This window comes from Triticum urartu, chromosome 5 (assembly GCF_003073215.2).
Source record: "Triticum urartu cultivar G1812 chromosome 5, Tu2.1, whole genome shotgun sequence".
NCBI lineage: Eukaryota > Viridiplantae > Streptophyta > Magnoliopsida > Poales > Poaceae > Triticum > Triticum urartu.
In genome coordinates this window covers 631,421,809-631,438,399 of record NC_053026.1, presented here as the reverse complement: position 1 = coordinate 631,438,399, position 16,591 = coordinate 631,421,809, and the positions used below count along the sequence as shown (strand labels likewise).

Sequence of the window (16,591 nt, the reverse complement as noted above, 5' to 3'; positions counted from 1 at the left end):
AAGTAAATACAAACACAATGAATACACACCTGGCCTATACATAGTTAGGATGCACACAGGCAACACGAACACACACACATCTAGACACGCCGGCAAATAGCTAAGTCATACAAGACGAAAATTATGCATTTGTGCGAGAAAAAAGGAAAAAGATCCGAAGCGATCAAAACAATGATCGACAAACTACAACAATGATCATATCCGTATCAATGATTTCTTTACATCACATGATGACTAGGTTCTTCAATAGCAACGCCTTCATGAAGGGCGACGCTCAAGCGTCTTCATAGCCGGATCCAACCACCAGAGGTCGGATTCTAGGTTTTTCACTCTGAAGAACATGCCTAAGCATATGCGAGCAATGCCTTCAACAAGATATGACACAAAAATATCACCATTGTGAGGAATAACCCACTCGGGTCAAACCTAGGATTTTCACTCGAGACCTCGAGACCGGGTACTCGAGGAGCACAACCAAATTAAAGTCAATTATGTGTTGTCACTACCACTTTTCCACGATCTCAACGACCATACTCAGACTTGGATAGACGCAACACACCCATCGGTGTCGCACGACACGACACATGGGAGGATCCCGCCGCCATCGGGCTTTGCCCGACGGAGTAAGCCAGCCGGCGTAAGAGGGAGACACAAAGGAGGAGGTGCCGGCGGCGGAGATTGGGTGCCATCCTCTGCGGAGGTGACGGGTGTGTCTGTTAGGTCATTAGTTATTCTTGCCTATGCATTTGATATTTTGGATACGAGGGAACGAGGACAGAAGTGAACACAAACGAGGGATGGCCGGGTGGGCATATTTGCCTATTCTGATTGCAGATGCTTTTGGAGATGAAGGTTCCTAAAAGCTCTTTTCCTCCTACTGGAAAATACCTGTAGTTTTTTATGTTTTAACTGCACATGTATCACCCTTTTTTTAATAGGAACACAGTGGTAGTGGCAGTAGAATAGTGGTGGTGGTACACTCTTAGCAAGGATGCGTTCACGTGCAGTGTGTCTGAAACAAACAAGAGTCGCCAGACTAGATCGAGTAATAAATACTCCTAGTACATATATTATCATCGGAAGAAAATTAAGGACTGCGAACCCAACCCTGCCACGCACGGTCCGAAGAGGAAAAGGAAAAACCCACCCGCAACTCTCCTTGCTTGCCGTGTGTCTATAAATGCCGCCTCGCTCGTCATCGTCGTCGTCCCGTCCCGTCCCGTCTGCAACCCAAAAACCGTCCCCTCCTCCTCAGTGGAAAACCAACACGCCCCCTACCACCTGACCTGATTCGACTCCTCTCCTCTCCCACCGCCGCCCCCGACCCCCAAATCCCACCTCCACCCACCTACTCCTCCCTCACCGCATCTCCCCGCCCCCCACGCGGCACGGGCGCGCGGACACGCAGCGCCGACGAGCGGGATCGCCCAAGAACACGTAGCAGCAACGGGCACGGGGCGGGCGGGAGAGACAACCCGTTCCTTCCTTCATCCATCCATCCATCCATCCGTGCGCTGCCGCTGCATTTAGACGCAAAAATCCACCGAATCTCCCCCGTCACTCGCCTCGTCCGGCGAGCCGGTAGCGGCCAAAACCCCCGCCTTTGTTCCCATCCGCGCCCGCCGCCCGCCCGCCCGCCCTGAGCTCTCTCGCCAGCGGCCGGGTGGGAGGCCCCCAATGCCTTTTAAACCCCTCGCCGCCCCCCGCCCCCTCCTCCTGACGCCCCCGATCCCACCCACCCAATGCCGCGCCTCCGCGCCCACACCCCCCTCCCCCTCACGGAGGCCGCCGCCGCCGCCGCGCACGCCGCGCTGCTCGCCCTCGCGCTCCTCCTCCTGCTCCTCCGCGGCGCGCGCGCCCTCGCCTCCCGCTGCGCCTCCTGCCTCAAGCCGCCCCGCCGCGCCCGCAACCTCGTCCACGATGGGCCGCCCCTCGCCTCCCCGCCGCCCGCCGCCGGGGGCGCCTGGTTCAGGGCCGCCCTCGCTTGCTGCGCCTACGTCCTGCTGGCGCAGCTCGCCGCGCTGACCTACGAGGTCGCGGCCGCGCCGCCGCCCGTCGAGGCCGAGGCGCTGCTGCTGCCGGCCGTGCAGGCGCTGGCCTGGGCGGCCCTGCTGGCGCTCGCGCTGCGGGCGCGCGCCGGGGGCCGCGGCAGGTTCCCGGCGCTCGTCCGGGTCTGGTGGGTGCTCGCCTTCGCGCTCTCCGTCGCCATCGCCTTCGACGACTCCAGGCGCCTCATGGGCGCCGACGACCGTGATGCGGACTACGCGCACATGGTCGCCAACTTCGCGTCGCTGCCGGCCCTCGGCTTCCTCTGCTTGGTTGGTGTGATGGGTTCCAGCGGTGTCGAGTTGGAGTTCAGTGATGACGACACCGGTGTCCACGAGCCCCTGTTGCTCGGCGGCCAGCGCAGAGGTGCCGAGGAGGAGCCCGGCTGCCTGCGGGTGACTCCCTACGGCGATGCCGGGATCCTCAGCCTTGCAACGCTCTCATGGCTCAGTCCGCTGCTCTCGGTTGGGGCCAAGAGGCCGCTCGAGCTGGCTGACATACCCTTGCTGGCTCACAAGGATCGTGCCAAGTTCTGCTACAAGGCCATGAGCAGTCACTATGAGCGCCAACGGCTGGAGTGCCCTGACAAGGAGCCATCGCTGGCATGGGCAATACTCAAGTCCTTCTGGCGGGAGGCGGCCATCAACGGCGCCTTCGCCGCGGTGAACACCGTCGTGTCCTATGTCGGCCCCTACCTGATCAGCTACTTTGTGGACTACCTCAGTGGCAAAATTGCCTTCCCCCATGAAGGTTACATCCTTGCCTCCGTATTTTTTGTATCAAAGTTGATTGAGACGCTCACTGCTCGCCAGTGGTACCTGGGCGTGGACGTCATGGGGATCCATGTCAAGTCCGGGCTGACGGCCATGGTGTACCGGAAGGGCCTCAGGCTGTCGAATGCCTCAAAGCAGAGCCATACGAGCGGTGAGATTGTGAATTACATGGCGGTCGATGTGCAGCGGGTGGGGGACTATGCATGGTACTTTCATGACATATGGATGCTTCCACTGCAGATCATCCTTGCGCTCGCCATCCTGTACAAGAATGTCGGGATCGCCACTGTCTCGACATTGATAGCCACCGCGCTGTCAATTGCTGCCTCGGTTCCTGTGGCGAAGCTGCAGGAGCACTACCAAGATAAGCTGATGGCAGCAAAGGATGAGCGAATGCGCAAGACTGCAGAGTGCTTGAAGAGTATGAGAATTCTCAAGTTGCAGGCATGGGAGGACCGGTATAGGATAATGCTTGAAGAGATGAGGAACGTTGAATGCAGGTGGCTCAAGTGGGCTTTGTACTCACAGGCCGCAGTTACGTTTGTTTTCTGGAGTTCGCCAATCTTTGTCTCGGTCATAACTTTCGGCACTTGTATATTGCTTGGTGGCGAGCTCACTGCCGGAGGTGTTCTCTCTGCATTAGCTACCTTTAGGATCCTTCAAGAGCCTCTGAGGAATTTCCCTGATCTCATCTCCATGATAGCTCAGACGAGGGTGTCTTTGGACAGGTTGTCTCACTTCTTACGGCAAGAAGAGTTGCCGGATGATGCAACAGTAAGTGTTCCACAGGGTAGTACAGACAAGGCAATCGATATCAGGGATGGCAGTTTCTCTTGGAACCCATATTGCTCAAACCCTACACTCTCTGATATACAACTTAGTGTGGTGAGAGGCATGAGAGTAGCAGTCTGTGGTGTGATTGGTTCTGGCAAATCAAGTCTATTGTCCTCTATACTTGGGGAGATACCCAAGCTGTCTGGCCAAGTAAGTACACGCATAAAAATAAAGAGAGTTGATGCTAACTTGAATGACAGTTTAATTACATTTTCCTTCTGCTCCTTATTCAGGTTAGGATCAGTGGTACAGCAGCATATGTTTCTCAGACTGCCTGGATACAGTCTGGAAATATTGAGGAGAACGTTCTTTTCGGCACTCCAATGGACAGACCGCGTTATAAGAGAGTACTTGAGGCTTGCTCCCTGAAGAAAGATCTTCAGTTGCTCCAGTATGGAGATCAGACCATCATTGGTGACAGAGGCATTAATTTGAGTGGAGGTCAGAAACAGAGAGTGCAGCTTGCGAGAGCATTGTACCAAGATGCTGATATTTATTTGCTTGATGACCCCTTCAGTGCTGTTGATGCTCATACTGGAAGCGATCTATTTAAGGTCTGTATAGATGTTGCCTTATTCTATTTTTTTTAAAGGTGCTTCTGTTTCATAACATGTCAGATTTTGTGTTGCAGGACTATATATTGGGGGCACTAGCTAGCAAAACAGTAATTTATGTAACCCATCAAGTCGAGTTCCTACCAGCTGCTGACTTGATATTGGTAATACTACTTTTCTCACAAAATCTATTAGCCTATTGAGTTGTTCAATTTGACGTGTTGTTTATCCATGTTTCCTGATTAGAAAAACCAGCAGATTCTGCATGAAAGTTACGCTATCTTTTCTAATACTTCTCATTGGACTGTTCATGGGATAATGGGCCCTTCATCTCTCATTGTGTGTTTTTTTTTTGTCATGGCACAGGTTCTTAAGGATGGTCATATCACCCAAGCTGGAAAATATGATGATCTTCTCCAAGCTGGAACCGATTTCAATGCTCTGGTTTCTGCTCATAATGAAGCTATCGAGACCATGGATTTTGGCGAAGATTCTGATGGAGATATCGCTCCTTCCGTTCCTAACAAAAGATTGACACCAAGTGTTAGCAATATCGATAACCTGAAAAATAAAGTATCTGAAAATGGGAAGTCATCTAATACACGTGGAATTAAGGACAAGAAAAAGAGTGAAGAACGTAAGAAGAAGCGTACTGTTCAGGAAGAGGAGAGGGAGCGAGGAAGAGTTAGCTTAAATGTTTATTTAACATACATGGGGGAAGCCTACAAAGGTTCACTGATTCCACTCATTGTCTTGGCGCAAACCCTGTTCCAAGTTCTTCAGATTGCCAGTAACTGGTGGATGGCATGGGCAAACCCACAAACAGAAGGAGATGCACCTAAGACAAGTAGTGTGGTCCTTCTTGTTGTTTATATGTGCCTTGCTTTCGGGAGTTCATTGTTTGTGTTTGTGAGAAGCCTTCTTGTAGCTACATTTGGTTTAGCAGCTGCTCAGAAACTATTTATAAAAATGCTAAGGTGTGTGTTTCGAGCGCCAATGTCATTCTTCGATACTACACCATCTGGACGGATTCTAAATCGAGTAAGTTTAGATCATGCTCTTGCTCCTAATTTGTATTTGACACCTGTGTGGCTTTTCTAATTTGCATACTCTAATCTTCTTCAATCATACTTCATATCAGGTTTCTGTAGATCAAAGTGTTGTGGACCTTGATATAGCATTCAGGCTAGGGGGGTTTGCATCAACAACAATTCAACTCCTTGGAATCGTTGCTGTCATGAGCAAAGTCACATGGCAAGTTCTGTTTCTTATAGTTCCTATGGCTATGGCATGCATATGGATGCAGGTAAATTGCTAGACTTTCAGGTTTTCTTTTAGGGCTAACATTACCTGGGATCCTTAATTTCTTTAATGGAAATTGTAATACAAATAAGGCAGATAGCAAGGGTAGATACACCTAAATGGCTAAATGAATCACTAAAGAATTATGCGCACATAATTTTTTTGGCTGCCTTTGTCATTTAACTAGCAGCCAATTAACCAGAGAACATATGCATATGTTCAGCATGAAAGTATCGAAAGTTGTGAAGTAAGCTTATTATTCTTAAAGCACAAGGCCTGTGTTCAAGATAGCTTGATGATTTTGTGTACCAAAAGACTTTTAAAGATCTTCATCACACAATAGATAATGGATGTCCTTGCTACCATGAACTTGCAGAGATATTACATTGCTTCATCGAGGGAGCTGACTAGGATCTTGAGTGTTCAGAAGTCTCCAGTGATCCATTTGTTTAGCGAGTCAATCGCTGGTGCTGCTACTATCAGAGGATTTGGTCAGGAGAAAAGATTCATGAAAAGAAATCTTTACCTCCTTGATTGTTTTGCTCGGCCTTTGTTTTCCAGCCTTGCAGCTATTGAATGGCTCTGCCTGCGAATGGAATTGCTCTCAACTTTTGTGTTTGCTTTCTGCATGGCAATACTTGTGAGCTTTCCTCCTGGAACAATTGAACCAAGTATGTCTTATCTGCTGTCTCACACACCGTTCTGTTGCATTTTATGATCTTGCTTTACCCAATAGATCACTTGTTAGGTGCACCAGAAAACTTGCATATCTTTTTCAATAAAATATGGCAATATGCTTCTCAATCTAAACAAGCTTTCCAATTGATAGGCATGGCTGGGCTTGCTGTCACATATGGACTCAACTTAAATGCTCGGATGTCAAGGTGGATATTGAGCTTCTGTAAATTAGAGAACAGAATCATCTCTGTTGAGCGTATTTATCAGTATTGCAAGATTCCTAGTGAAGCACCACTGATTATCGAGAATTGCCGCCCCCCTTCCTCATGGCCTGAGAATGGAAACATTGAATTGATTGATCTCAAGGTAAACTTAGCCCGTAGCCATTATTTATTTGTCATTATCCATTTGCTCTTCGTTATATATATTCACCAAAAGTAGTATGTAATCTATTTTTCTTCTTCTAAGCTGAACATACTTCTGTTTTATTTACGGCATCTTATTGTGCTTTTGCTAAATATCATAGGTCCGCTACAAGGATGACCTTCCCTTTGTTCTACATGGAGTCAGTTGTATTTTTCCTGGTGGGAAAAAGATTGGGATTGTAGGACGAACTGGAAGTGGTAAATCTACTCTCATTCAGGCTCTTTTCCGTCTAATTGAACCAGCAGGAGGGAAAATTATCATTGACAACATCGATGTTTCTGCGATTGGCCTTCATGATCTGCGGTCACGGTTGAGCATCATTCCTCAGGACCCTACATTGTTCGAGGGTACTATCAGAATGAATCTTGACCCTCTTGAAGAGCGTTCTGATCAAGAAATTTGGGAGGTATGCCATGGTCGCTTTTATGCTATCCTCATGTTAAATGTGCCATGATCTTTATGGAAGAGAATTCTTTTCTTTCAGGCACTAGAGAAGTGCCAGCTAGGAGAGGTCATTCGTTCGAAGGAAGAAAAACTGGACAGTCCAGGTTTGTTCTAATTTTGAATATTCAAACACTTCTTCAAAGAGTGAGCATGACACTTCGTAAAGCATGACACCTCGTAAAACAAAATTATATTTTCCTGGATATTTGTGGTGCCATTGCAGTACTGGAGAATGGGGATAACTGGAGTGTGGGACAGCGCCAGCTTATTGCATTGGGTAGGGCGCTGCTTAAGCAGGCAAGAATTTTGGTGCTTGATGAGGCAACGGCATCAGTTGACACAGCTACAGATAATCTCATCCAGAAGATCATCCGCAGCGAATTCAGGGATTGCACTGTCTGTACAATTGCACACAGGATCCCAACGGTTATCGACAGTGACCTAGTCATGGTGCTTAGCGACGGTACATGCTCCTTCACACGATTAACCAAGACCATCACATGTTTTGTTTCTTACTGATCGTATGTTGAATTATCCGAGTAACACTCCTAGCTAAACACTGTTCTTGGAGCAACAGCCTTTACGGTGAATTCACCTTGTTCTTGTTTATTTCAGGTAAAATTGCGGAGTTCGACACACCCCAGAGGCTTCTGGAGGACAAGTCCTCGATGTTCATGCAGCTAGTATCCGAGTACTCCACCAGGGCGAGCTGTATATAGAGAGAGAGGCTTAGCTTAAATCCCCCACCGAGAATAGAGGCTGGGAGGTAAGGTAGCCGAATCTGCCAGTCTACTCACACCATACAAGTAAGTAGCAACACCATAGGGCGACGCGAGACAGGAGGATAGGAGAGGTACATGAACGGGAAAGAAACGCCCGGCGCGTTCCCTGACCTGAATAACCATGGATTCTACTTCGAGGGAATGCGGCAGGCGATCGAATGCCACGGGAGGAGTTGGCGGCATTAACCGAAGCTCTGATGCTTTTGTATGTATAACACTGTACTGCTTCTCCCCTTGCATGATGGGAAAATGAACAGAAATAACGTGGGTAATAAAGGGGGAAATTTTGCTTTCCTTCTTGGCGTCAGATTGGAGTGCTTCATCTCTGTCACAGCTCCTATGTTACGTATTGAAACTGTTCTGTGTTTAGCCCGAAAATGTGATGCAGTGGATGTATGCGTGCAAGGTAGTCAAAATCATGATCCTGGATCGGATCACAGCTCTGTTGTAGGATCGTAACGCAAATTGTAGAATCATAACTACTTAGCTCCATTTACAAATATAAGATGTTTTTGATATTTCAATATGGAACATAAAAATGTGTCTATACATCTGATCTAGAGAAAAAAGTTAGAAAATATTTTATATATGAACGGATGGAGTAATAGATTTCTACTATCATAGGGGTTGGTTTAGATCGTGAAGTTGTAGAATCGTACACAATTCCGACTACCTGTATGTAGGTTCTGGTTTAGTTCTTCAGTGGACGACATCAGTACTTCCTCACTTCCTCAGGAGAACTAGTCGGGGAAATGCAAAATGGTTCTGGTTTGGGCACTGCTCAGCGCTGGTGCGCCGGCCCAGTTTTTCGGCCGGTCACATCTAATGCGTTAGATTCGGTTGTTACCCACCGTTAGATCAGGCCTTTTGCTTTTTTTTTTCTTAAACAAAACGGCATCCGATCCAAAATAGCATCGCTGGACATCGATGACGCTTGAGGCCGGACCTTGAAGCTCCCACCGGCCCCGACGCCGGCTGCCGTCCCCTTGAAGCATCAGCAACTCGCCGTTGGGTGCCGTCCCCGCTGCCGGTCGCCATCCTCGCAAGACCCGTGCTCGTCGGTTCCAGCAGGACCTCGTCGGAACACCCAGCCATCGTTCTGTAGAAGCACCGTCGTTGTAGAACGCTCGACCCTTACGTCGTTGCAGCAAATTAGCCGCCGCCGCCGGCCGTTAGGCCGTAGCTCCCGGTGTTGCCGCTCACACCATTGTAACCATGTCGGCGCCCAGTAGAAGCTTTTTCCTTTACCGATTGAAGTTTTTTCCTTGCCGGTTGAGTTTTTTTCACGGTTCAAAGTTTTTCTTCCATACCCATTTGAAGCTTTTCCATGCTTGAAGCTTACTCCTTTGTCGGTTGAAACTTTTTTCATGGTTCAAAGTTTTTCTTCCACACCAATTTGAAGCTTTTCCATACTTGAAGCTTACTCCTTTGCCGGTTGAAGCTTTTTTGCACACCGTTTGAAGCTTTTTTGCATCTGCCGTCGCCGGCCACAAATTCGCCGTCGTTGGTTGGAGCACGTCATTCTGACAGTAGTAGCCTTTTTTGTTGCTGGACGCAGCTTTTCGCGGCGTGGGTTGCAACTTTCCTCATCTCCCAGTTGCAGCTGTTTGTTGTCATGGGTCACCAAACTACACCGCCGAAGATTATAGCAAATAGCGACACCGGTTGTAGCAAAAAAATGATATAGTTGTAGCAAAAACCAGCTGTGTTTCCAACTCGCTTATTGGCTGTAGCAAAAAAAAACTGTGGTTCCAGCTCTGGATTTGGCCGGTTGAAGCAAAACAAAATGCTAGTTTCAGCATCGTTATCCGCTCGCTGGCATCACAACCTTCGTCATGGTCATCCATGGAGACTCATCGGCACGGCTTGGCATGGCGCCCCCTGCACGGTCCCAGCACCTCCGTCGCGGCGCCCCGGCACAGTCCAAGCACCTCCGTTGCACGAGAGTTTGTGCATCGCGGTGCGGAGATTGAAAAAAAATCACGCGGTGGAGCCATCTACAGAAGCGTTTCTGGAGGTAGGAGACGATACACTGTAGCAAACGAGTGGGCCACATTTGTTTTGGGAGGAGATAAGATAGGAGGGGTGGTGGGCCAAGAAAAGTCACACGTGGGTCGTTACCCTGGGCGAATAAGATGCAGCAGCGCTGCTATGCTGCTATACACACGACGAGGTGTGGACGACTTGTGCACGGCAGCACATGTCAGGCCGTCCATGCATACTATCCAGCGCATATCAACGGCTGGATTATCCATCGTCCCACTGTCGTGCACACATCCATCGTCTATACAGCAGTTTCGAAGATGCAGCGTTCGATCGCGTTTAATCAGAAGGCGCTCGCGCGTCCGGCGGAGCGTTCGGCCGGCGCGCCGAAACGCAAACATTTACCTTCTGGTTTACATCTTCAGTGCACGATATCAGTACATACTCACTTCCTCACAAAAACTAGTTGGGGAAATGCAAAATGCTGGGACGTAGAAACTAGACAGCCAGAGCGACACTTTTTTTTGTAGATACAACACTGGAATTGTGATCTAAAAATACCCAGCACTACAAGTCCACTTGCAAAGCTTTATCAATATATCATACGTACCAACCAACATTCTCAACACAAACAATGTACATGAATAAGCAACAGGGATAGACCACAAAGGCGACGCGGCCTAGCACCGCTCATCACCATCCCAATTATCTTTCTCCTTCGGTCCGGTCGGGCCTTCCTCCTCGTACAGCTCCGCAGGAAGACTGTCGAATATGGCCTCTGCCGTGAACCGGAGGAAGAACGGCAGGAAGCTAAGCACCGTGTCCACCTCTGACCGCGAGTTGTACGTCACGGTCGGGCCCCACTCCCTCATGTACTGCAGCCAGCACGGTTCCACCACGGCGTCTCCAAGGTATTCTGCCGAGATGATCTTGTACCTTGTGCTCGAATCGATTGACAGGTCGCTCCGTGCGACGTCATTTCTTAATCCGACGCCGAGGTTTTCAGAGCCCTGCAGGTAGCAGCCAGGGTGCGCGTAGCTTGCGTGCCCATTCCTCGACGAATACACGATCGCCTTGTTTCCAGAGATGAACTCCAGATCGCAAGCGTCCACCCATCCTCCCCCGCTGTGTTCTGAGTAGTAGACAGATGAGAGTTCTCCAGAGAAGTTACTTATACGGAGGGTGAAATGCTCCCAGTCTCCGGTATGCCTGCCAACCTTCTGCAGAGCAAAGCTTGCAAGTCCAACCTTTATTGTTGCTGGCCCGTTGAACGGGCAGAACACCCACATTGCAATGTCAGTGAAGGTCCCTCCATGAGCCGGTTTGACATGAGCATAGAGCTCAGCACTCTTCAGATTACCAACTTTGACAAACTCACGCGTATCATCATCTGGGAGGTCAATCCAGTACTCACCATCGTTCGTCCCACCAGCAGGCAGGTTTGAGCCACCAGCAAGTATTGGATCTCCCATTTTCATATCTTTCTTGTTCAGTGTAGCTCCATTCTCAAAGAACCAAGAAACTGATGACGGCAAGTATTTCTCTTGTGGATGGAAGAACACAGTTGGGCCATAGTGCTTGATTAGTGCATGAATCTGCTCTAGATCAGGCATGGCTCTCAAATTCGGGTCACAGTTCTTCAAGCAGGGAATGCCTGATTCCTTACTGTTAACTGAATTTGTTTCACAGAAGAATGTACCAACAGGTATACCTCGTCCTGCTGTCCCTCGGTGGCAAGGCCTCGTCTTCCAAACTTGGCATGTAAGTTCCACATTAATGACTGACCTAAAGTTTTCACATGGATCCGTGAGGTCTTGTCGCACACACCGGACCGCCTCCAGTGAGGGCTTCCTTGGTCCTCTTGTAACCACATAGCCAAGGGGTTCATAACCCTCCAGGGGTGATGGCAACCAGAAGCACCCGCATTCACTATTGTCATCTTCATACACACCAGCATTAGTCCAAACGAGGGTGTAATCTAATGGCTTCTCAAGAGCGGGCCTGCTATTGATTAACTGGCAGCTAGCCGCTTCCCTTGCAACAACAAGAGAACCCTGTAAAAGCCGGTCATTTTGTTGGGCATAGTGGCCAAGGCAGTGGAAACCATCAGGAACCTCTTCTGGCTCATAGAACGTAGCTCCAGAGTAGCTCCATATATTCCGGAGTTGGGTAACATTTGCAATATCAAGTTCTCCTATGCATATCACGCCCTTTGCGAAGTCCCGTCCTGTAAAGTAGTTGCTTGACAAAGTTACTACAAGGTCCAAGTGTTCAGCAAAGCAAATATATTTGGCAAAACAAACAACAATCAGTTTGAGAAACAAATACATTGTTTTGCACATGCAATTATTCGCTTTATACTAAAGAAAAATGAAGGAAATTGCAACCCCGACACAACAAAAAGTCAAAAATCGAGCCCAAGTGGCCTGTACAAACTTAAACTACAGATTTCACTTCTTGAATGAGCCAGCTACAGTTCTCATGATATATGATCACAAATTACTCTTGCCCCACAAGGAATGCCTTTGAGGCTACGATCGCTACCTTCTAAAATGATATGCCTTCCAAGTAAAAGCATGGCGATCCTGGCTAAGCCACTTCAAGCGCAAGTAACAAGAGGGAGCCACTACGACAAGCTATGTGCAAGAAATTCCCTTGAGGGAATCCATCGTTTTATAAATTTATCAATCACTGTGTTCATTCAAGAATATGTACAGGGAAGTGAAATCTGCATATAGCATAGTAGGACAGAATTAAACCAATCAGGATAAATTGTATTGTTATAACCGTATTAAACTCCCCTTTTGGAAAGAAATAAACAACAGAACAGTCAATGATGATAATAATTGAACAAGAAAGTAGTAACCAACAAATTAAGTAGGGATTCATACAAGTGAATACTACTACTATTCATGAAGCTACATCAGGCCAATCATCAATCAATGGTCATAAGAAAACGATCCACGAACTGATTTAAGAACTGATAAGAGAGGAGAAGGCGTCAGAAACCTTGCGGCCATGCGGGCAAGGGCGCCGGCAGCTGGAACGGCTCCGGCAGCCGGGCCGCGGCATCTTCCCCGGCGCCGAACAGGTCGCCGCAGCAGAAGCAGCTCCACCCACCCATCGCCGACCGACTCCTACCTTTCCCCTCTCAGCTCCTCTCCCCGTACTATTATAGGTCAGCCGGCCGCTGGATCCGGACTCCCGAACTCCGGTCAAACGGGAGCGGCTCGTCCATCAGCTGGGACAAATCGCCGGCCCGGCGGGGTTGATGGCGACACCGGGTAGGCCTCGGATCCAGTCAGGCTCGGACTGGGCGGCGGCTTTTGTTATCAGGAGAAAAGAAAACACAAAGGTCGTCGCTTTCGGCGTTGGAAAATCAGAACATGTTTTGGGCTTGCCGTGCACGTATACACCTGGTTTTGCGCCGTGTGATTTGGACTCAAAATGCGCATATTCTACGAAAGCAATATGTTGTTAGATTTTTTTTGAGACAACAATATGTTGTTAGATGATTAGAGGGACATAGATATCCCAGCCTATCAGGTTTAAGTCCTGATGCTTGTGTGCGATCATAGGATGAGTGTATGTGTATATGTAGCGCTTGTGTCTATACTGTGTTAATAAAAATGTGCATATTCTGCGAATAGTAAAATACACACAGCTAATCCTAAAACTATATGAGGTAAGTTTGTCCTAATAATATTATGAAAAATGCACATATAGATTCTAAAAATTTACTAAGAGTTAGGACATTTCAAACGTCGAATCGCAAATTCCCTCTAGCATTCGTCCATGGATGGATGAGACCAGTTCACGGACACGGATGCGGGAGACGGACATTCAACGATATCCGCATACATTTCAAACAGGGTTCAAACAAACCGGACGAAATTCAAACAAACTCGACTGATTTCATTCAAGTTCACATATAATTTACATAAAATGAACGATATTTCGACCGTTTAACTAAAAACAATAAAAAAACTTAAAACCTATACCGGACGACCAGCTCTATCCTGCGGCACCGCCGCTGTCGTCATCGTTGTCGTCCCTCCAGCGGCGGAAGGGCGTCGGAGGACCACAAGAACCTTGTCTGGCGGCTGCATGCTGCTCGCGGAGGAGCCGATCCACCTCCTATTGCACGATGCGGAAGGCCGCCTTGGCCACTGCCGACATTGGCGGAGGAGTCGCTAAGCGACCACTCTCTCGTCGATCTTGGCGAGCTCGCCGTCAAGGCGGCGGCGGCCGTCTCCGCGGTGGTGAGGGAGGTGTCGAGCGCCCACGTGGTGGCGAGGTCCGGGTCGTTTCAGACCCATTCCGGTGCCGCGACGCTCTTGGCGAACGCGGAGCAGCGACGGGCATTGCGCCGGTCGTACCGCGCCTGCTGTCTCGCCCACTCTCTTTCTCATATACGATGACCCTCGAGCCCAAGGCACCGTCATAACCACCTCCTCGAGGTAGTGCAGGATGTGGGCACGGGTCTTCATGATCGCGAGCAGCAACTTCTCCTTCTTTATGGGGCGGCGGTTGCGGCACGACATCGACGAGGGCCCATCAATGCGGGCGTGTCGGCTGTGCGGTGGGGCAACGTCGGCTAGTCCTTCACGCGGCGGTGGCGCTGAGGGACGCGGGCTCGGCCTTCACGCGGCCTCCAATGTGGAGGTCATGGTTGCGTGGCGGGGATGCAGGTTCATCCTTCACCTGCCGGAGTGGGGACGCAGGCCCCTGCTTCACGCAGACACGTGTCAGGGACGGTAACTCCTCCTTCATGCGTGCCAGCGATGGTGGTGTCGGGCCCATTTGACGGAGTGAGCGCTCCATCATGATCTCCATCTGACGGACGTATTCTTTGTCCGTCAGAGCGACCTCCACAAGGAGAGAGGGTCGTTGCTGCGGCTGCTGGTCCTCCTCCTCGTTGGAGGAGTATCCTGCCGTGGTGGATGAAGATTCACCCAGAGAGCGAGGGCGGCAGTGCCACAATCCGCCTGACAAGGAACTTCCACCGCCTTCGCCTACTGGCGCGGAGAACCAGGACTTTGGCATCATCGCTGGGCTCGGGCACGATGGCGGGGAGATGGAGGGAGAGGGGGACGATGCTCGAGGGGGAGGAGTGCGGCTCTATGCATCGATGACGCATGACTTAAATAGCCGTGACCAGGCCAGGCGAAGGGGCAGTCAGCCCAATTCAATGCAGTGCAGCCGTTGGAGTTGGTTTCTCGGGACACGACGTCTACATTGAAGCGCGACGCCCGGGAGGTCACATTTGTCAATGTCGCCCTCCCGTCTAGTCAAATCACGGGCGTCAATGCCGGACGATGTATGCTCTAGGCCAACATGAATGCAACACGGGTGCACGACAAGCGGTGCAAGCGTTCGAAAGAATGCACGAGAGAGGCGGGTGGGCCATGCCAGTCAGAAGTGGACATGGCAGCGGTCCGGACGCCCGCATCCCTTCCCCACTTTATCTCCGGTTTGCGGGAAAGAGTGCGTTCGGATCATTGAGCGGATCGATACAAGATTGCGTTGAATAGCAACACACGTGTGGACCGTGCGGTCCAGACGTATGCGGGTGGTTTTAGGGTCCGTGTTGGAGATGCCCTTACTCACAACCCCATCCATGCCGCATCAGTTTGACTTGCACAGATGACAGGTTAACCATTGCCATATGGTGAGTTTTTGCACAAAACCGTCCAAAAGGCCCTTTCTTCTAATTTTGCGGTCCTCCTCTTTACACAAAACCTACGTGAATGTCATCTAGCCATAAATTTGACCAAGCCATCCACCCCATTCCCCTGATTCTCTCGCATGATCAAGTCGTCGCCATCCCATCTGTGTTGGCGCCGTTTTCTCTCTCACACACACATGGCGGGCTCGGAGCCCCCCCATCACAGCGACGGCCGCCTTTCCCGAAGGGCGCAGCACCAACAACACATGCAGGGGCGGTAACTGTTGTGAAACTTAGTAGAAAAAAAAGTCGCCCCTACTCACACCCAAGATAAATATGAAGATGCATAACGGGTTGGGATGACGATCGTTATCGCCACCGAGTTGTAGTGGAAAAAATGGTGTGTCGGTGTAGACCGTACTTGGAGTCCCTCGAACCGTCGATGAACAATCCCGCGAACCTCCCACGAACAGTCCTTCGAACAGAAAACCGAAAGCACGACCTCTCTAGTTGGTTCCAAGCGTGCAGCCTTCACGATCCGGCAGCACTTCACCGTCCAGAGCTAATCATCGCCGAAGAATTAGAGGGAGGAGATTAGAACCACACCGGACTTCTAATTATGAGGATTAGAGGATATGTCTAGCTCTAATTAGATCAACTAGTATCAACTAGAACTAGAACTAGAGGGACTAGAGGAGGCTCCAAACATGTGTATTCAATAGAGCAAAAAACCCTAGTATATATAGGTTGGAGGGGAGGGAGAGGGCATCCACCAAGGAGGGAAGGTCCCTCCTTGGTGTGCCGACCAAGTGAAGGGACGAGGAATCCTCCCCCTCTCCAATTCGGCCTCCTTCCATAGCTATGGGGGCGCCTCCCTCAATTGGGCCTTGGTGGCCCAAGTTGCCTTCCACCACTTGGCCTTTTAAGGCCCATTGATATTAAATTAAATATGGAAGTGTTCTAAATATTTTCAAACCCTTTTATATATAATTTAATAGTCCCGAAAACATTTTACACCTATATATTATTCATCCGTAATACCCAGTATTACCGGATACTCTTCGAAACCCTTCCGTTGACCCCGAAAGGCTTCCAGATCCT

General features: G+C 49.6%; 2 protein-coding genes across 2 annotated transcripts; one reads left to right on the top strand and one right to left on the bottom strand.

Moving 5' to 3' along the window:
* The first annotated feature begins 1,204 nt into the window (after nt 1-1,204).
* On the top strand, nt 1,205-8,133 carry LOC125511407 (ABC transporter C family member 13). Its single transcript, XM_048676769.1, has 11 exons — nt 1,205-3,803; nt 3,887-4,207; nt 4,285-4,371; nt 4,574-5,248; nt 5,349-5,513; nt 5,886-6,180; nt 6,339-6,553; nt 6,714-7,019; nt 7,098-7,161; nt 7,281-7,520; nt 7,673-8,133. Exons 1-11 carry the CDS (start codon nt 1,743-1,745, stop codon nt 7,774-7,776), a joined length of 4,533 nt encoding a protein of 1,510 aa, XP_048532726.1. The 5' UTR covers nt 1,205-1,742; the 3' UTR covers nt 7,777-8,133.
* Nucleotides 8,134-10,401: 2,268 nt separating this feature from the next.
* LOC125511406 lies at nt 10,402-13,190 on the bottom strand. Its single transcript, XM_048676768.1, has 2 exons — nt 12,832-13,190; nt 10,402-12,049 (listed from the first exon to the last, which is right to left on the bottom strand). Exons 1-2 carry the CDS (start codon nt 12,944-12,946, stop codon nt 10,503-10,505), a joined length of 1,662 nt encoding a protein of 553 aa, XP_048532725.1. The 5' UTR covers nt 12,947-13,190; the 3' UTR covers nt 10,402-10,502.
* Nucleotides 13,191-16,591: the final 3,401 nt, after the last annotated feature.

Excerpts from the sequence above, each read along its gene's own strand:
- LOC125511407 (XM_048676769.1), top strand. The coding sequence starts at position 1,743 with ATGCCGCGCCTCCGCGCCCACACCCCCCTCCCCCTCACGGAGGCCGCC. Across the intron at positions 4,372-4,573 it reads CAGCTGCTGACTTGATATTG|GTTCTTAAGGATGGTCATAT; the intron begins GTAATACTACTT and ends GTCATGGCACAG. Across the intron at positions 5,249-5,348 it reads CTGGACGGATTCTAAATCGA|GTTTCTGTAGATCAAAGTGT; the intron begins GTAAGTTTAGAT and ends ACTTCATATCAG.
- LOC125511406 (XM_048676768.1), bottom strand. The coding sequence starts at position 12,946 with ATGGGTGGGTGGAGCTGCTTCTGCTGCGGCGACCTGTTCGGCGCCGGG. Across the intron at positions 12,050-12,831 it reads CTTGCCCGCATGGCCGCAAG|GACGGGACTTCGCAAAGGGC; the intron begins GTTTCTGACGCC and ends ACTACTTTACAG.